Genomic DNA, 21872 nt, shown 5'->3' with positions numbered 1-21872 from the left:
CGCTTAAATAATCAACTTAAAATTTCCCTTTAATTCCAGAAAATAACAATTCTCATTATTAAAAAATGCAAAATAATATCTTTAATATATTATTAAAAGTCGTTCTCAACATGTTAACAATTTTTTTTTAACATAAATAAAATTATACTTAAATAATGAACTGAAAATTTAACTTTAATTTCAGAAAATAAAGATTCACATTCGTAAATGATGCAAATTAACATTTTAAACAAATTATTAAGAGTCGTGTTAAACACGTTCACGTCTCTCTCCCATTGACCATTAATTTTGTACATTGTAACAGAGTTTTATGTTGAATAATACAGCTTTTTTTAAGCAAGCAACGGTAATACAGTCGGACCTCTATTTATCGAAGTAGCAAATTTCCGGAAAAAAATTCGATATATAGAAATTTCGATATATGGAAATTATCTTTTTTAATCGTAAAAATCTCCTAAAACATTGAAATTAAAGCTAATTTTTGTGTATGAAGCCCTATTTCTAATTTATACGAGCATAGGATTAAACGAAAGTTGATAATTAAAAAATTAACAGAAATTAAATTTTTGCGCTTTCATACATCTTCATTCTTCTTCAATTCAACCAGATACGCAACATTAGGGGATTTTCCTTTTGACAATGTAATCGAGAGAAAAGTAAAAAATCATTCTACCTAACTTGATTTTTACTGCAGCTAAAAAGACTAGGAATTATAATCAACAGAGAAAACGGATAACTTGAAACTGAACACAGTGCTATTGGTTAAAACTAAGATTTGAAAGAAACTTGAGGGAATTTAAGAACTCCAGAACAGAACAACGACCTATATACACACCCCTCAACCCCAGATTCCTTATGAGCTTGGTAGGAACTTTAGTGAACAAAATTTTCTCCCCTAACCTTAATTTTTCATGAGACAAACAGTTAAAAGGGAGGGGACAATCTACGAATGTCTCGAAAAAAATTTCGATCTATAGAGATTTTTTCGATGTATAGAAACAATTTTTCTACGTAATGAACATAGAAATTTGATGGGATTTCGATATATCGAAAATTTCGATATGTGGAAGTTCGATATATGGAGGTTCGACTGTATATAGTTAAGAAATGGTTCAAAATAGTGTGAGAGATGTTTACAAATGCCTAAGATTTTTTAGTTTGTTTCTAAAAATCCGAATTCATACATTTTTCTACTACACTAAATTTCAACTTACTCGAGAGGAGTAGTGGAATGCATTCCTCCCGCAAATCGGAACTTGACTGTATTTTAATTTTCAACACGGCCACTCCTCCAACTTCAAGCGCTTTGATATGAACCATTTCAAGGTTGACTTTTCACTTCAGCGTGTTAAAGCAGAGAGGGAGGGTGAAATTATTGGCAACATACCGTCAACAGATTCGCGAAGGAGAGGGGGGACGACGTGGGGGAATGCCAGAAGCTAGGCTTGAAGAGGAATGGTCGTTTTTGAAGCAGCAATTAAAAGAGAAAACATCATCGAAAAGTTTATGAAACAGTGAAAGCTTTAACTGGAATTTTTGCAAAAGTAAATTCAAAATTAAACCCTCATTTCGTACCGGATAACCCCACATCAACCCCGGATATCTCTCACATTTTTACCGGATAACTGCCCGGATATCCTGCAAAAAACTGTCGGATATCCGGATCCGGAGTGGCTTGTCAGATCGGATACCTCATAGTACCGGATAGTTAAAAAATCAGCCGGATACCGGATAGTTACCGGATATCCGGTGCATTCCTTATTTTAGGTTTCATTTTCAAAATTAAATTTGATTCTTGCAAAGTGATGAGTTCTTTTACATTTTATTATTATTTTTTTTATCTTATTAAATTTTGGGCTTTTACTTTTTACAATTACTTTGTAAAATGAGGGTTACATTTAGAAAAGATTCTGTTTTGATTTTGCATAATATTTTCAAAGTAAGCTTGTTTATTGAAAGGTGATCAAGCGCAATTCCACAAAAAGTGGTCCTGACACGCCAAAGTTTTTCTTCCACATAATATTGAAACAAACCTTATTTTTTGACGAATTAATATCTGCTCTTTTCAATTCCAGCATCAATTTTGAGTATAAAATATTTTTATACCAGATTTTAGCCTTATTTGATAACATTTAGATTAAATTAAGAAAAAAAAAACATTGATTGTGGAATAAATGTAAGAGTCATTTTTTTACTTAATCATCTTTTTTTTTTCTTTTTTTGGAAAAACTATCAAATATATGTCTCAAATTTTTTAAATAAAGACTTTTGATAAGTTTTTAATCTCCCAAAATATCCAGGTCACTTTTTATTAGTCCTAAATGGTTTTCATTACCGGTTGGGTCTGTGCATTTTAGTGTAAGAGGAAAAAGTACTTTACAAAGCACTATAAATATTGTGTGCCGATCCTGAAACCAAGACTCAATGAGTGTTAAACAATTAAGTAATAATAATATTAAAATAAATAAATAGAATGCAAGTAAGAATTGTTTATTTCATTCTCAGAGAGCAATTTAAACTAAGCATTCACAATCTGCATACTTTAAGATCAAAAGTACAATGTTTTATTTACCTTAAATTGCATTAATATTTTTTGATAATTTTTGGTTTTTGAGAAGAAGTGAAGTGCATAAATTCTACAGGTGATTTAAAACGTTTTAAATAGTTTTAAACTACATGGAAAGTGTTAAAAGTTCGTGATAGTTTATAAGCTTGACATTTAGGAACTAATGTCATGTACCCAACCCTTGGTAACTTTTTCCTGTTGGCGCCAAGAAAGTGTCGCCAAGATGACGATGTGTGACGACATATGTCATACATCGTTCTTAGCGATGCTTTTTTAGCACCAACAGGGAAAATTCAGATAAAAAAACATGATCAAAGCACTTCAGAACACTATATATATAAAAACAATATGAAACCACAACAAAAAACATTGCGAATATACACTTTAAAAAATACCAGAAACTAGAAAGTTTTTGTACAAAAATAAAAGTTACTAGAAAGTATTTAAAATGCTTAAATTAACAAATTACTATAACAGATCACCAATGTAATATGTACCAATAGAAACAAAAGCTATTTTCCAACATGCATTTCATCAAACAAAAGCTTTTCTCATACTCTGCTAAAAAAGAGCAAAGCGTTTCAAATTGTGATGTTTGAAGCAGAAAACATCCCCAAAATCAATAGTTATTTCAGCCAAAAAAAACGCTTAGTTACTCAAATTTCGATATAAAAAGTAGAAATGTCTCAGCAGAACATCTCAAACATAAACAATACAAAAATACCATACATTAATTTGCTATCCAAGACATGCTAACAAATAGGCCTATTATATTTTACATAAAATAACACCTTCATATTTTATAAAATGCTAGAGCAGGGGCCACTCAAGGATTTTTTTCTCGCTACCTATTTTTGTGAAAGTATTGCATCATTCTATTTTTGTGAAAGATTTTTTTTTTATCAGCATTGTTTTTGTGAAATTTTAGACGCATCCTAATTTTTGTAAAAGAAGTAGTGGAACAAGCGAAATTTTAGTTCGAAAAGTGTAAATGTCATCTAGTATTATTTTTAACAGGTTTCATTTTTTGGGGGGGGGGGAGCTGAAAATGAAAGTACGAAAAATACCATCGTAATTTCAGCTTAATGGTCTATGTACTACGTACAATATAGGAAATTATGAGAAAAACGGTTCCTTACAACAGGTGTTTAAAGATTGCGATAATATTGCATAAATACACTTTGGTGTGAAACAGCTAAAAATTAGTCAAAATACTTCAAAAAGGTTTTCTATTTAAGCGATTGTTCATATAAACCTACTTATAATTTTATTTTATGAGTATCTTTTGTTTTAAATAGAGAAACAAATTTTATATTTTAAAATGAACTTTTGTGAAATTTGCGATGTTTTTGTGAAATTACTGATTTTATTACTTGATTTTTGTGAAAGTACCAATTTCAAAATAAGATTTTTGTGAAGGTACCGAAAAACGGTAGCAAAATCAGCCTGTATTGGGCCCTGTAGAGTCAACTTATTTTCAGAAATTCAGTACCTAAAGGAGGCACGTTTATAGAATACGTCTAAGTAATTCGTGGCATCAATAAGAATGAACTCTTAGAATAAAATAACCGTACTATTTTTGTAAAATTAATTTACATACAGTAAAAATAATGTTAAAAACTACAAGAAACCCTCAAGATTTCGTAAAAACAAAGAATTTCGGAAGTGAGAGGTTTTTTTTTTTTTTTTGAAATTCTAAAAAAAAAAAAAGAATTTACCTTGTTGTTGTTGCAAATCTCCGGTGTTTAGCAGCGCTAAACCAGGTCTATGAAATTCGTCACTCTCAAAAAATCCAACACCAACATTGGATCAGCCAAAACATCCAATCTTGAAAGTCCCAGACAATTCAGTATATGTTCGGGGGTGGCCTGATGGTCGGCACACTTCACACAGGTTGGAAAAGTCTTTTTTCCATTGCAATAAGTCAATGATTTTAGGTGCCCACTAATGAGCCTAGTGATGGTCGTCTGATCTCGCCTACCACACTTGAGAGATAATGCACCTCCCGGGCACTTCGCCTGGTACCAATTATGGGTAGGAGGGACAGTCCAGGAGGACTTTGCATCTCTTTTAGCCTTAGAAAATAGCTCCAAGTAAGTCAAAGAATCAGGTGTATATAATGGTTCACCAGTCCCTTTTTTAATGGTATAAATCCTGACATTCAGTCTGAAATAAAACAACATATGACAAAATGCACCTTACAGATACACACCAAGTTGGAGTTTACTTTTAATTAACGTTCAAGTTTCAAGAAACCGGCATTTTCTAATATTTATTCATCAAAAGACAACTACTGAATTTAAACTAACACAAAATAAGCTTTCCTGTAAGGTATATTGCTCGAAAAAACAAGAATCTCTCCTGTGTGAAACTGATAACAGGTAAACAAGTTTGAACAGATCTAAGATTGCCTTCGGGTTGCCAAACACAGGTTAGTTTCAGCAGGGATGCCATGCTTAAAAAATAATCGCCTCATTGGTGAGACATATATTTCAATTTTGTGCAAAAAATCGGATGTCGCCAAATGGGGGGGGGGGGTATATCAAATCTGTACCGACATTTACTATTTAATTCATATACAAATAAAAATTAATTTCATCTTTATTCTTTATTTTATGAATAAAGTGAATTCCTGTTACAGCTAATACCAATACAACAAAATATTTATTATAACAAACAAAATGTTTGGTCCCGTTTTAAAACCTATTAAGATAATGTGTAAAAAATCTGGTTTTAACAAAGCAATTTTTTTTTTTTCAAAAATTTGTTACAATTAAGCCACTTTTTTTCAATATTCATTACACTGAAATGTTTTTCTTGGAGTCAGTTTGAATATTCTTTCTTGATGCTATTTTCAGAAACTAAAAAACGACTTTCTCAAGTCATAATGTGAGAACTCCGTTTGTACTTTTGAAACAGACCCGTTCAAGGTGGAAATTCGTTCATGCCGGGCTTGGAGTCAATTACGAGAAAATGTAATCGATTACAATTATGATTAAAGCCTGAAAAATAGGAGATTACGATTACTATTATAGTCCTCAGCCAAAACGTAATCGCGATTACTGTGACGATTAGATTATGTTAAAAGTGCAATCGATTACAATTGGGCAGTTCTCAAAAGGTGGGAACAAACACAGACCTCAACTTTGAAGCTTCAACACCAAATAACTTTCATTTTAATTAACTCAAAAATTTTTGAGTTAAATAATAATACTGTGTAGAGACAAGAATTGATATAAATTATGGAAAAAATGCTCTTCAAATGCCCTTTAAAAAATATTTTATTTGTTAAAAGGCACAATTTTGGACTTACAAAATGTTAACTAAGCAAATGTACCATCAAAAAAATTTTTTTTTTTAATTATTTCCAAATGTTTCCAAAAAAATTAAGAGTATGAATCTCAAACTGAATATTTTTTGATAATATTTTCTACAAATTAAAAAATTAAAGACAGATTATTTATAGTGTAAAAATATTTAGAAAAAAAGGAAGTTGGAAGTTTCTTGTATGTCCAAAAGTTATGATCTTGACAATGCTATTATTTGAGTACTAAATATATGTATTATATGTTTTAAAGGTATTTTTCGATTACCAAAATCAAATGTTAATCATTTTAAAGTGTTTTCATATGTTTTTATGCAGTATCTTTGAAGCAAAATCATTTTTCTTAAACATATATGTGAGAAGTCCAAATTTCGTTACGATCTAGACGCCAATAATTCTGTCCATTTATTCAATATTATAATATGATCTTCTGTCTTGTAACTTTAATAAAAAAGGCTATTATAATGTTATTTTCTTTAATCCATTGCTATTTTGCACAATTAATATGTTATGCATTGAACATTACATAAATAACAGTAGAAATTCAAGTTATGATCGAAACGAATAGTAAACAAGGGCGGCAAAAATCGACAAGCAAACCCCGATTGGCGACAACTCACAGCGTACGATAAGCAAAAAGGGTTACCAGAGCAGGGCCACGCGAAGCGTGATCGGCGTCGTCGTGCAAATGTCTTTTGAGCGCCTTTATGCAGTGATGCTCGAGCAAAATATAGTTGATTCCTAGGGTCAGGTTTTTTAAACAGATGCAACATGGAAAAAAATACATTTGGCATTTAATTTATTAAAATAAAAACAATCTGTAAATTTTCAATTTTGGAACACAGTGTACGTGTTTACTTCTAATCTCTAAGTTATTTCGAGTATGGGCGGGTGTAAGGAACGGGAGATTGAAACTGACTTTTGAAATCTGACTTTTTCTCTTGGAAACCTTGCATTGAGCTGCCATTAAAAAAGAGATGGCCAGTTTCAGTTAATCAAAGCATTTTACCCCAACAATTCAAAAAAAATTTTGGATCGTGATCGAAATAATTATTGCTTGCTAGTAGCCAGCTTAAATTTCTAATGTTTGATATACTGTCCAGAAAGCAAGATGTATATTTCTGAACTTTATATTGATCGATATTTAGTTTGTTTCTGAAGAGAATGTTTCAAAATATAGAAAATTCTGAAAAACCTACTTTACCGAGATAGCGGGTTTTTTTCAGGCTGGGCGTGGTTTGACGAATCCGGCCTGTGATATGCTAATGCGTTTTTGGAAAAAGAAAATATTTTGAACACCAAAGTTAACACCGCTCTAAATATCTCTCTAATTAATAAATAATTATTTAAAGTGTTATGCCGGTCAAAATATGACAACAGAGTACTGAATAGATTTCTAAATTGAAGTAGCGGATATTTCCCTTTAAAATCTGAAACTGAAATCTTTTCCAGTAAAATCAAAAATTTTAAAATACGAACCGTTACAAAAGGCATTGAATTTAAGATTCAAAACAAATATATAGTCTCTCCAAAGTTTTTTTTTTTTTAATTTAATGCACAAATAACCACACACAGACATACACACTTATTATACCTTGTATGTATATATAATATGTATATACTATTCTCATTGCATGGGCACCGGGGGGGGGGGGGGGGGGGACTCGTGTCCTGGACAGGATTTCAGAACATTTCTATGGGGCTGAAAATTGTTTCATAATATCATCTTTTTTTTCTCACTATGCCAAAATAAATAAGCAGATGTCCTTTCTCACGACAGGTTTAAGTTTCAAGGCTCACCGTGCCTCAACCGTGTGAACGTTTTCATGTGTTCACCATGGTTCAGTTCATCGTGAATTTCAACCTTCAATGTCTAAAAACACGCCACCTTAGAATTTGTTTAAAAATATGCATATTATTAGCATAATTAAAACAATAACATTAGGACATAATTAATGTAAAACATGTAACAAAAATACGTAAATATATATGATTTTTTTGCAGTCCCTTGCTGTTGCGATCCCAGCCCAAGTTTTGTTGTAGTAGTAGAAGAAGTGTATATAAAAGAGCAATGAAATGATTTTTTTTTTTTGGAAAAATTCTAAGGGGAGTGTTTTGTGATATTCAAGGGGTCAAAAGCCAAGGTGAATGACCTTGAATCTGAAACCTGTCATGAGAAAGCCATGTTTTATCCTAATAGAAAGCTCTAGTCTTTAACTTTACTATGGTTTTCAGATTTTTATTCTACTGTAATTAGGATAGAATGATAGAAGTTACAGTCATTCATTTGCATGTCACAACTTTCCGTTTATTTTGCACCTTTAAAGTTTTTAACAGCCCTGTATTTTGTAACATTTTTGAGGTAGAATTCTGAAAATTGGCAGGATTACTTATCTTAATGTATGTGTCCTTCACACAAAATTTCATTCAAATTGAGAATGGTGAGGAGGTTAAGAAGGTGACTGACCTGACATATGGAATTCCAGAATGTAAAACAAGTGAACATTCTTAATTTTTTTTCAGTACCTTGCCATTGCGATCCCAGTCTAAGTTTTGGTGTAGGGGAAGAATAGTGTTAGAGCTATAAAATATATTTTTTAAAGAAATTCTAATGGGGCATGTTTTGAGATATTCAATGTAAAAAGTCACGGTGAATGACCTTGAACTAAAACATGTCGTAAGAAATTTTTAAAGTAGAATTCTAAAAATTGGCAGGATAACTTATCTTGACATATGTGTCCCTCACACCAATTTTCGTTAAAATCGGAGATGCTGAGGTCAAAAAGTGATTGATCTCTAATGGAATTGCCCAGGAATAGAAAAATTGAAGTTCATCATTTTAATACCCTGTTCATAGGCGTTAAAATACATTGTTTGGAACAAATAATTCCAATTTGGATTATAGATTTTAAAAAATAGGCACGAAAAGTAAATTTGTAGTGCGGAAACAATTGTTAAAAAAAAATTCTGATGAAAGGTATATCCGGTAGTTTGTGTTTTGTTTAATGATCCAAAAATATGATACTTTCATGTTCTTGTTCATGTTCTAAAAAGTACTTAACTACTGCAAAATCAGTTTGGGAAAAAACAAACGCGGAATTTGGGAGTAGGTGGATTTCAGATTGACGAATTTGTGGCGCTTCACTGTATTATCTTAGAGAGCAGAAAAGTATTACTGTTTTTGTTCTTCATATAAATTATAAAAACTGGTATATTCTGTTTGATATCGTTATAAAAAATATAATCAGTTTTTCATCTTAGCAATAGGGAGAAATACAGAATTTGTATACTGTGAGATATCAAGAACTTTTCCTATCTGATGTATGTATAGCAAAGGAATATGGATTTGTGATCGGAGAATATGGGATAATATTGGCCATATGGTGAAGTACCATTTTTGGCATGTTTATCTTTAGCAACAGCACTAACATAGTTATTTAGAAATTTTTTAATACTTATCCGTTTCAGTTAACTTGCCAAAAGTGATGTATCTGAAGTCAAACGGAGTATGTCTGCTGGTCAACCTTTCACCAGACCAAATTTTTAGCAGGGTTTTTATAATAAGCCATGTAGTTTTTTTTTTTAACTCCCCCCCCCCCCCAAATGTTTTCATGAATTTTGGGAAATGTAAAATCCAATTTATGCGAAGTAACCAGTAAAGCTTTGAAAATAAGTAACGAATGAATAAATTTTTTTCAATGAAATGCAAGTTTCTTAAATATTATTTTTTCTTTTTAAATAAAAGTAACATTTCTAGTTATTGCAACTTTTCTTATTTGGAGCATAAATGTACAAGGCAGACCAATTATGTTTTTCTGAAATTACATGGAAAAAATACTTCAATTTATTAGTTGTCTTTATTCCTTTTTTTTTTTTTTTTTTAACTTTTCAATTTAGCCTAAAAAACATTTTTCAGCCAAAACTTCATCTTACTACTTAATTTGCTTGATTATTTAAGATTTATAGAGATGAATCATATATCATTGATGCAATCTGTATTGTATACAAATCTTAGCTGGAGAGAGAATTTTTCATTGGCGAGAAAAAAAATAACTAAAGGCGTCGAGGAATGCTTTAAGTGTAGGCCTAAAATAACTCTAACACTCGCTCACTTTTTGGCATATATATGATTTATCCATGGTTAAGTCAGAACAAGAAAAAACAGATGCATCAAATTTTGAAAATAGAAAATATCTGTATAACTCTGTGCACTAGTAAAATTTAATGTCACAGCTATTACCTTTTCAAAGAACATTTTTTGATCCCAATATAATAAACTAGAGGTCCCCCTGCATGAATGGTAGAAGAATCAATAAACATCTTTACGACTAAGTCTCTGTTGAGATGTATTATAAGAACATTTTCCTTGCTTGGTTTTGTACATTTAAAATATTTTTTTAAATTAAGAGATTGTTTTCCATTACATATTTAACCAGGAAAAATAATGTCTGCAATGAAACACATAATGATTTTATTGAAGATTTTCCTCTTATTTGTATAAGTGTTCTAATTGATACATTAGGTAAATTATTACATGGTCTGTAACTTTTGTTAGCTTTAGACGAAATATGTTGACCTTTTGGTTTTTAAGATATGCAATGTATGCCAGATTTGTGTGATTTATTTGTAGATACAGCAAAATAATATCTAAGTAGGCAAATTATGCTTAAGAATACATATGATTTTAATTTTACCTTTATTTATTTTATCGTAGAAAGCTGTACTTATGAGAGAATTAATTTACAAGATTTCATTCTCGGTTTATGATTAATCACGACTTAACTCTCATAATAAATTATCTCTTTATTTACCCGAAGGTTTATTTCGGTATTGAAATTTTATAATAGTTAAAAGCTTTTCAAACAATAGCTCCCTTAAAGAAAGCCCTATTTATGAGGAAATGAAACAGAAAGATTTTCTTTTTAGCTATTTAATTCAAGAAATTAGGTGCAAATGTGAATGTTAAATGTTCATTACCAGATAGTTCATAAAATCCTCATGACATTCTAAAAATTGTTTTCATACAAACAGTATTTAAACCCAATCAATCCAGTTTAAATCAAAAAATATAAAAAAAAAATCTGGTTTAAATATAAAGTTATTTTTACCAACCCTGATATTTAGAAGAAACATTTATTAGCATTATTAATACACACTGTGTTGTCTGCTTGGCAATATTTGCGCAAACCAAATGGATAAGAACTAACTTTTTTTTTTAAATGGAAATTCAAATTTTAACAATGTGTTAAAAATTATAGTTCTGAAGTGTAACCATTGGGTCATTATTAATTTTTATTAACAGTTTTACGTCAATGCATTTCTTTAAAATAGATTTTATTGTATGCATGTTTTTGCTTTATTTTAAGATGTAATATATATTATTTCTACAGCAAACTAGATAAGAATGCTTTTAATTCTGGTTAACACTTTTTAATATCATTTATCTAAATGAAGAGATACAGATTAAAAGGGACATTGATAAACCTTATTGGGCTATGGCATTCAGGCATGCTCTTCCATGGATCATTCATTCCATGTCGAATCCAGGTGTGCAGAAAAGGTCTTTTCGGCCTACATTCCCCCAATCCATATGAAAATTTCCCCAAAATTTTATAATGTGTTCAAGACTTCAGATAAAAATTAATTCTGTGTTATAGGTGTACAGAATTTTGGAATATACAAATTGCATCTTCAAAAACTTAACGGGGACTTGTAGCTTTTCTAGGCCTAGGTATTTAAAAAGTTAGGTATCTAATATTTATTATTAAATGAATTATTAGCAAACAAATAGTTAATAAAAACATTAAGAATAGTGATCCACAAAGAAAGTGCATTCAAAAACATGTGAAAAATACAAAAGCTTTGGAACAAAGAAAATGTTATCACCAAAAATATTTTTGAAATATATTATTACTTAGACTACAATATTAAGTGATTAAATTAACTTAAATGACTGCCAAAATTTTCAGACAGTCTAAAATTTATGAAAGAAAATTTTGAATTTAATAACTCATGACAATTCTTAATATTTGTGTAACTTTGTCAGAGCATTAGAATTTTCTGATTCATGTATTTGATTCCTACAACCCAAGTTCAAAATAGTTGAATATCAAAAGCTTCTTAACAAAACTTATGAATGTGTCGTGTAAAATGAACACATGCAACCACTATGCATAAACCCTTGGACACCCTAATTCTGAGGGAGTATTTAATTTACCATTAGGTTCATATTGCTTATACTTACTCTTTTCTCACTCCTAAACTGGAACCAGAAACTGAATCTGTTCCCTATCTCACTGTACTTCTGCATAGGAAAAATGTAAGGAACTGCGGAACCCCCCCCCCCCCATACACACACATAACAGTTTTTGCCCTCGCAATTACTCTACCTGAAATAGTATAGCTAAGTATAGTAATACTTTCTTAATTTGTTTCAATTTTCCTATCATGCTATAATATTTGTAATGTTTTAATTTGTATTCTTTTTCTTTCTTTTAGTAAAGGTGTAAGTTACGTTTTTTCCCCCACATATTTTTCTGGGTTTTTTTTGACCAAAATGTAAAAATTAAAGCCCTTTTGAAAGAAAAAAAAATGCATTGTTATCAGTAGAACTGAAAAAGTTTTCTTCTCTTTGGTTCAAGAATTTCTTGGTCAATTGCTAATGTTATTGATTTTATTCAATTCTTATGCAATGGTGCAAAAGGGTGGGCACTATCCCTAATGTTTACTAGGGGCACCAGACCCCAAAAGTCACTGTTCATCCATTCACCATATTGTAGAAGCAGCAAATTTATGACAAATTATGGTTCACCATTTCATGGATGTTTTTAACAGTGTACAATGTTTACTTATTACAGTTATAAAAAATAATTTGTATGTCATTGTTTAATATAACATGTGGTTTTCAAAAATTGTTAATTAGATTTGGGAGATAGTTCTTTCCATATTTGGATATCAGGGAACTTGCTACTTAGGTAATTATTTGGATGTTTGGCTATGTTTTTTCAATGTTTTATGCACTTTTTTCCATCTCAGTTTTATAAATCTTTGCTAAAATTATTAAGAGTAAAAATTATATTGTAGGGTAATTCGCCAGTAGTTGACCATGTAGTGGAAATTTCTACAAGTTCTATTTAATTTCACAGGGGAAAAAAACTGGAAAAAAATTGAAAATTTTTCTATGTGTCTATAAAACATTATCAGGATCAATGGTTACTAATCATTTTTCTGTTTTACTTACTATTTTTCAAGTTATTTCGAATAGAAGTTAAAGTGGGAGATTTCTCCAGTAGTTGACCAGCATCTGCCAGTAGTTGACCACTTTTTAAACACTGTAAAATCTGAAATCTACACTATTAAAATTGGACGGGATGCATGCCTGTATGTACTTAGGTTCCCTTAAAGGTCGCCCCTGATTGGTTGCTGGGGGGGGGGGTGACGTCATCACAGATGTTAAACTGTTAAATGACACCACCCATTTTTTCCATGCGCAAGTTGATCAATGTATTGATGAGCCAGAAACGATGTTGGATGGATCGACGTTTGACGAAAATTCTTTTTCGAAAATTTAAGCACCGACTGAAGAAACACGCTTTCCTTTCAGCATTTTAAAGATTTTTTCCTTAAGCTTTGCAATGGTGTTTAGTGGTTGGTGCTTCTCTACTGTCTTACCCTGTGAGTTATGCAAAATGAATCTCTTCTATATTGTCACTAGGATAAACAATTTTCATCTTTGCAGTTTTTGTCACATGCCACTTGTTACAACGCAATTTGAGGTTTTTCAATATGCGGATCAATTTGAGCAAGCAAAATGTGAGTGTTGCAATTCGAAATGCAAAAAATTTTGCAAAAATTTTAAAATTTTCGCAATTAGGAGAACATTTGTTCAAATAACAGTGTCACAAATTGTGGTTCTATTGGTTCAGTTGAAAGGCGGTTGGGTCAATTACTTGCAAAAATACTTTTTCTTGAACAAAAGTAGTGTGATTTTTTTATCTCAAGCAAAAAATGTTTCAAATTACTTTAGTTTCTAGAAAAAAGCTTTAAAACCGACATAAATTCATTACTTGACCGTTCTGGTCAACTACTGGCATTAAATGCATTTTAGACAACCAGTTGTTGACCACCCCTCAATTCCAGCATAAATGATTAGTAAATTGGTGCATTTTTTTTTATTTACTTAGTATAAACGTGGATGATCAGCATATATCAGTAAATGAACCTGAAGAATAAAAGTTGACGTTGAGGAATACGATTAAACATTTTATCTCATGACAATTCTCACTAGTAAAAAAAGTGATTTTCTTGAAATTTTTTATATGTCTTCTTAGTATTTGTATCGTCCTAACATCCATTCAAAACTTTAGTTACAACTATGAATTACAAGAGAACACTTCATGGGATTCTATAAATTAGTTCCAGCAATCAGATTAAAAATGTCTACTTATTTATTCTTATTTTGTACATATTAGTACTCGAGTGGTCAACTACTGGCATGTGGTCAACCACTAACAAATCATCCTACATTTTTTTTTTTTTTAATTTTTAATGTTGGTATGTTGAAATTAAGCACTTTTACAATTTTCAAAGTAAATGAGGTATTAATAGATGTTTGAAGTAGAGTTTTTGTTTTTGTTTTTTTTCTGTTGACTATGAGATTATTATTAAAACATGGATTTTATGCAAATGCATATTCATATATGCATTTGCATAAAATATTTTCATGTTTCTGCTTCTTATGACATTAGTGCATATAAATGCATAAATGCAGCAAGTTTTTACTAGAAATGCATATTATCATGCTCCTTGACTTGCTTTTAGAAATATTTTAGTTTTTAAAAGATGTTAAATAAATATTCTATTCTCAACAAAGACCAAAAAATGAAGCGGCCCGTGCAAAACCATTTCGTGGAAATGAATATTGCTCCTCGGGTTGCCAATATGAAACGAAAAAGTATAAAGTTATCAGTTCTATTAATTTAGTGCATATTTTAGGTATTATTTGCATACTTATTTAAGTAAATTTTTTTTTATTTTTTTAATATGGGCTTTGATTATTATTACTATTACTGTTCAAAAATTGCTTGAAATCTTTTCCTTTTGCATAAGTAACTTTTGTTTTCCTTTTCAGGGGGACTTTGCTACTTTAACTCATTTAGTTAAAATTGATCTCAGCAAAAATGTACTTACTGAACTCCCATCTAATTTTGGCAATTTATTTAACCTACAAACTTTAGATCTGTATGAAAACCAGTTAAGAACTCTTCCTGTAAGCTTTTGTAGGCTAAAAAACTTGAGGTGGTTAGATTTAAAAAATAATCCTTTAGATACAAGATTGAAGGCAGTTGCCGGTGATTGCATAGATGACAAGCAATGCCAAAAATGTGCAAAGCAAGTAAGTTTTTGAAATTTTTTTTACAAAATAGAATTAATAAAAAATGTGTGAAATGAATATTTCATGTGCAATTTGAAATTTTATGCTTGATGTTATTTTGTGTTAATCCTTAGCATTAAACCTCAAGTTCAAGTAAACTTAAGTAAAGGTCTGCATCTACAACAAACTTATCTACAGGAAAAATTCAAGGGTTTTAGCAAAGGGAAAACACCGACAGAAATTAAAGAAATAAATTTGCATTGGATATAACCTAAAAATATTGCTGTAAAATAATTCATGAAATTGAAAGATTCTATCAATACTGTGTTAAGAATAAAAATTTGCAGGAAAATTCACACGTGTTTCGGCATAGGCGGCTGGTGCCTCAAAAAAGTGGGGGGGCAAAAGCGATGTGAGTGCATGAGCGGAGCACAACACCCTTCAAGCTTCTTTTCTTTTTTCTTTTTCGCATAATTGAGCAGTAACATTAGATTTTAACAACATAACAGATAAAATCGACAAGTATTGCATAACAACCCGACCGATTTGCTTCGCTAGCTATGGATTCACAGACCTGCTTGCCCATGAGCTCTAAAATTTCATTTTGAATTTCATTACTACTGTAAGAAAAATATTTTTCTTTTCCTTTAAAGAATTTTTTAATTAGAGTATTGTCCTTTGAACGGAGATTCAACAGTTCTAAAAAAGTTCCTCTGTTGCTTGCTTCTTCCTTTTCGTCATGTCCTCTTAACGCAATGCCTTGTCTGGCACAAAACAACAAAGTTTCACAAACGGACTCGAGATACTTTTTGTTTTCCTCAATTTCGGTTGCTCTTTGGGAGATTAGTTGAACACACACGCTCCCTTGTCTCAATGAAGTTTTATATGCTCTGAGTCTCTTAGCAGACGACTTATGAGCTTCACTGTTTCCGTGGGCTTTGAATTTCTCAGCACCATTTTTCCAGTTTTGAAATCCTATTTCTGTGAATGTTTTTTCTGCACAACCTTGAAGTTCATTTTGGTACATTCGACATGGAAAACAAAATGCCTTGTTCAGTTCTCCATAATATTCCAACCATGGAAATTGGTCGAACCAGTTTTTCTGGAATTTCCTCCCATTATTAACTGGATATTGAATGTCCAAAGGCTGATGCGGGCCTTCATTAACTTCATTTTTTCTGATATCATGGTTGTCGCAAGATGTCGTCTCTTCGTTAACTATCGAGTCTTCTGTATTTGTATTGATTGACGTCGTTGGCATGGAATCAGACAGTGTTGCATTGAAATTCAAAAAATCCGCGTCTTTCGATTGACTTTCACCTGCATTTTCCACAGTAGGAATCTTGTGGAAACATGCACTAATAGTAGGTTGGTTTTTAAGTCGCTTGGCTTTTCGAAACATTTTGCAAAAACAGAGACGAAACAAATGAAGTTTCTAAATGGAAAAAAAAAGGCAGCACCTGCTTCGAATTCGCATTCGAAAATGAAACGTTCAAGTGCTCCTTACAGATGATCGCCCTTTGAATGTTTCGGGATTTCTCATCTCGACCCAGAAGTACATACCGGTTAACGGACAGGAGCTGGACACCTTTGTGTGGCACGCGTCAAGCGAACACTTTAAATAATAGACTAGACATGGAGGCACCTGCAGTGACACCGCAGAAAATTGAAAGATAAACATGGTGACCTTGCATGATGTCTCCTCTTTGTGTCATGGCCGGACACTCCAAATATCTCAGGCAGGCACGTAGCTAGAACTTTGTTAAGGGGGGGGTCCAAGGTTTCACGAACTTCAAAAGAGGAGGCATGCTAAAGCAAAATTAGTAGCTCATATTTACGTTAAAAAATAAATCCAATTAAAACTAATTATTAAAAATGATAATTAACTAAAATTAATTAAATAATTGAAATTGATAGAGCATTTATTAAAAAATTATTTAACAAAAATTTTACATTAAGTGGCAAAAAAATTAGTCAGTTTATAAAATTAACATTAAACTAAAAGTTTTCCCATACTAAGTTTTCATACATGGATAGAAAAATTCCATCACATAAGCTTCCTCTGTTCTGATGCTTTGAAAATGAGTGATATAATTCCTATTAATAAAAAGTTCACAATAAAAGAAAATCGGAAAACGAAAACTGTTCTATGGATTACTTGGAAAACGCAGGTAATAGTTTAATAAAATATTAAAGCTTTGTAATATATTTCAACAAAATATGTACAAGTCATTTTATTTGAAAAAAATAAAGAAATCTATATCTATCGAGTCGAATGTATAACTATGAATGCAATATAACGTAATTCCGCCACCCTGTCCGATTTGAACAAGATTTCTGGCAAAATTCAACCGCTCTCTCGACGAAAATATTAGCAAGGTTTCATTTAAAAAGCTTGAACTAGTTCTTTATTTCAAATAATCAGTAATCCAAGTTTCAGCACAAAGGTATTTATTTGTTATTTAGTTCTTTATTTATCTACTTTATAACATTCTTTTGATTATACGAAATTGAATGAAGTTTCTAATTTTATCCGTTTTCTAATTATCATTTCTAACCATCATTTAAAAACTTGAACAAACTATTAACTCTTTGATGGATGGAGACTTCCTTTGTTGCAATCATTAAAAACAAAAAAAAAATGCGTATTGCCGTTTTTTTTAAATCGTTATTATTTTTTTGCAAAACGAATTGGTAAAATAAGCTATCTTAGGATCCGTTATGGTATTTTTTTTCTTTCTAATGGGGCTTCGTTAGAGGCTTTAGCCTTTTCGGACCTAGTGCGAACCACCGATATGGCATCTAGTCTTTCAAATGCTACCATTAAGGCGCGGATGTGACTGCACAGGAAATTTCGATGCTGAGTTTCCACCAGATGGAGACACTTGAGCTCTCTTCGGTGCGAAACTGCACTAGGGGTTTAATTTTGTCAAGCCAAACGAATACCTGAGAGATCTTTTACCTGTCGAGTAGTGGAATGTATGGTGAATGAAATTAAGCATCTATGTATTTTTATTTTAACAATATTTTGGACAAAAAGTAAATGATTGCTTTTGATAAATGTTTTTTATAAGGTCATGAATGATTTAAACATTATTGGCGATTTTCCTCTGATGTTTTCAATTTGATGTTTCGTTTAAAAGATCAAGAGGAGGCATCGCACCCACCTATCTCACCACCAAACACGAGTTCAGTTTATTCTGCCAATACAAAAAAAACTTCTGTACAAATCAGTCTTTTTCAAATTAAAAATATAATTGTAAACAACTACAGGGAAAATGGCAATATACTCTATTACGAATTATCGTGTCAATATTTGATTATAACTTGGTTACTTTACTGTCTTTATTAGCAGTAAGCAAGTGTTCGACTCGAAAATTCCATGATTTGGAGTTAAACGTCAAATTTTGATCATTAAGGAATCTTCGTCCCGTTTGCGATTGCGATAATACAGTAGCATTAAATTAGATACATTTTCAACAATATGTAATATGCATAAAGCTAGCCAATTTTTGAAATCAAAACTTATAGGTTTCTTATAGCCTCAGTTTATAAATTTTTTGCTCAACAGTCATCTGATGTTCAAAAGCCTAAAGACAATCTTTTGTAAAATAAATCTTAGAATGATTGTGGTTAAAAATCCAGTAATGATTTAAATCTACCTTCCAAAATTCATCTAACAATAATAACACTTCTGATTCTTTCATTTTCAAATTGGTATAACTTCCATTCTAGGAGCGATTTTGTAATCATCATGTATTCTCGAAAGCATATCATATTTTATAACGTAGGTATTGACTTTTTTTTTTTCTTTCTTTTATGTGATGTTAGTAAAAGATATTCTATTGCAAGAAATAGCAAATAATTTTAACTTGAAGAAATTAAGAGTTAAAAAGAAAAAAATCTAATATAGACGTGAAAAACACAAGAAAATGTACCTCGCATTGACCTTTTTTTAATTATATGCGTAGTAAATAGCAGAAACTTTCACCTAGTAATTTTATAGTTAAATGCACATGTCCGTTTTTTGTTAAGTTTAATGCTACCTTCGCAATTTACTAATGATGGATGCATAGACGCTTATTAAATAATTCCTCAGTAAAAAGGCGGTAAATACTAATCAGAAAATTTATTCCAATGAAACAAATACAAATATGCTTTTCTTGAAAAACGGAACAACATCGAAGAAAGATTTTTTTCTTCAGTTAAAAATGACTAGCTGCTCTTCTCTTGGGACCATAGACTCACATTTCAGTAAGATTTAAAAGTACGAATTTCTAATAATTACTTTTAAATTACATGTGTTAATATGGCCGAACTTGCAATTTCATATGATTACAGTAAAATATTCAAGTAATTTTCAATTTCATTCTTCGCTTCATAAAATTTTGATACAGCGAAAAGTAATTTCGTTGCATCAACTTCAAATTTATTTATTCACTTATGTTCAAAAAAAAAAAAAAAAAAAAAAACGAACTTTTCAGGATTACAGTTTAAAAGTTGTAAGCTTCCGGGGAGATGAGTAATCTATTATTGTTAAAAATAAACTAAAAGTTTAAATAAGATTATTAATCAAAATATAAAATGAATCTGAAATAAATCATACCAAAAATATAAAGTTCAAAAATAAATTAATAATTAATATTTATTTTTTCTCATCCTCAATCATACGAAATGTGTAGAATTTTTTTTTTGTTGCTGTCGGAACTTAGTTTTTAAATGGGAAAACATATTAACACATAAATTGCTCGTATTGTTAAGAAAACTTTAAAAGGAAACACTACAACTTACCTAGTTTATGTACACTTAATTTTCTTCTGATTACAATTTTGTTCAAGATATGTTTCCTATAAGCGCGTGGTAGAAAAAAACTGTGTGTTAAAACAGAAAATAATAGGAATTTCAATTACTAATTCACCAGGGATGCACCTCACTCTGGCTGTCCTTCATGCAGCATGTGTCTAGAAAATCAAGTCTAAACGGGAAAAGAGTCAAAACGAAAGGAAGAAAGAAAGGAAACCACCCCAATGAGACTGGGGAATGTTTGTTTTCAATTACTTTGCTGATGGCAATTTGGTGGGCTGAGGGAGAGGGGCCGAATTTCAAGGTCACAACCCAGTTGGGTTGAATTGGAAATTCGTCGTTTTCGGACGGATTCTTCGCGACACAGGAAGAGACCGGCGGCAACTCGGAACCCGCAGTTATTTCACGAGGTTCTCGTGTTCTGAATTGACTCGGACGCGGGAAAATTGTCGATAAATGGGAATATTTAAGGGGAAAATACCGGGTTTCATAAAATTTCTCTCTTTGGAAAATTTTTGTTGTCGTGAGGTGCAACAACCGAGAAAAAGCAGACAGTGGTCTTTCGGGAAGGGGGGGGGGGGGGGGGTCCGGACCCCATGGACCCCCCCCCCCTTGGCTACGTCCTTGTCTCAGGCAACGCTACACACAATGAGAACTGTCCATCGCATAGGACTTAGTTCCTCTAGGGACTACGCGGCGCATTCGAAAAGGGTCTCCCATTTATATTGACTCCTAATGCACAGAGCCTCGTAAAAGCTAGCATCGCTATTGCCGTATGAGAAAGGAGTAAATGTGTGGCGCCATTGGCACATCAAACTCCAGACTAAAAAAAAATTTCCGAACGCTTCACCTGTTTTTATGAAGATAGGGACTTCTGACCAAATAAGAATTTCAAAGATGCTTGGTGGACCTGCCCGTTTTTTTTCCAATGAACTATCTTGACACAAAACACAATAAGTATGAAATAAAGGTGTAATATTAATGTCAAAAATCAATTAAAATTTTAGATTATATGTAATATGGAAATAGGAACTAATTTATTAAAAAATGTATTATTTGTCATATTTTAGACTAAGTTCCTTAGTGGGGAGGCACCGATATATGCAAACTGACCTTTTGTGGATTTATCGGTAATAGACAACAGTTGATTTATTAAAATGTACAGTAACTCAATCACCACATATTCATTTATTTATTTTTGAAATTTCAACTTTTCAAAATTGGTTATTAATTAGTTCATTCATGTGAGTGATAGTATAGTTTTTATTATTTTCATATTTTTTTGCAAATAATATTTCGAAATTTTACTCAAACTGTGCGCAATGTTTCTTATCATTGTTCATAAAATTTCATTCTGTTAATTGGATAAGAAAATTCAAATATTTGTTTAGTAGTCCATGATTGGCAGGTATTTTAAATTTAGAATTGATTTCTTTTATTATTAGTAGCCATTTAACAAAGAATGTTTAATTATTGTAAAAATTATAAAGCAATCTTAAAAAGATCTACACCGTAGGTTAGATAGGACGAAAAGTACTAACACAAGAGACGTGTGCAACCTTCCATGCACATATGTACAGATCAATATAATAAATTAAAATGTCTTTACCGTTAATTTTTGTGAAAAAACTTAAAGCATATTTACTAAATTTTATGAAGTCAAAAATTTTTTAATAATACAAAGTTTTGGTTGAATAAAAAGGTACTAAATTGGAAAATTGTTAAATGTACGTTGTAATTGTATGTATAAACTTTGAATGTAATAACTGAAAAAAAAAAGGAGAGAGATTGTATTGTAGTTTTCC

At 31.2% G+C, this 21872-nt stretch overlaps 1 protein-coding gene across 2 annotated transcripts in view; it reads left to right on the top strand.

Annotated features, from left to right (window-relative positions):
* LOC129231803 (leucine-rich repeat-containing protein 59-like) overlaps positions 1-21872 on the top strand; it is a 53537-nt gene that overhangs the window by 2125 nt on the left and 29540 nt on the right. The window contains exons 3-4 of one of the 2 annotated variants that reach the window (XM_054866178.1): positions 9153-9274; positions 15022-15285. In XM_054866178.1, coding sequence (XP_054722153.1) covers positions 9215-9274; positions 15022-15285 — 324 coding nt within the window. In that variant the 5' untranslated portion in view covers positions 9153-9214. The remainder of the gene's footprint in view (positions 1-9152; positions 9275-15021; positions 15286-21872) is intronic. The other variant, XM_054866177.1, reaches the window with a different exon arrangement.

Source organism: Uloborus diversus, chromosome 10 (assembly GCF_026930045.1).
Source record: "Uloborus diversus isolate 005 chromosome 10, Udiv.v.3.1, whole genome shotgun sequence".
Classification (NCBI taxonomy): domain Eukaryota; kingdom Metazoa; phylum Arthropoda; class Arachnida; order Araneae; family Uloboridae; genus Uloborus; species Uloborus diversus.
Note: the sequence above shows the minus strand (reverse complement) of the source record. Positions and strands in the feature narration are given on the sequence as shown.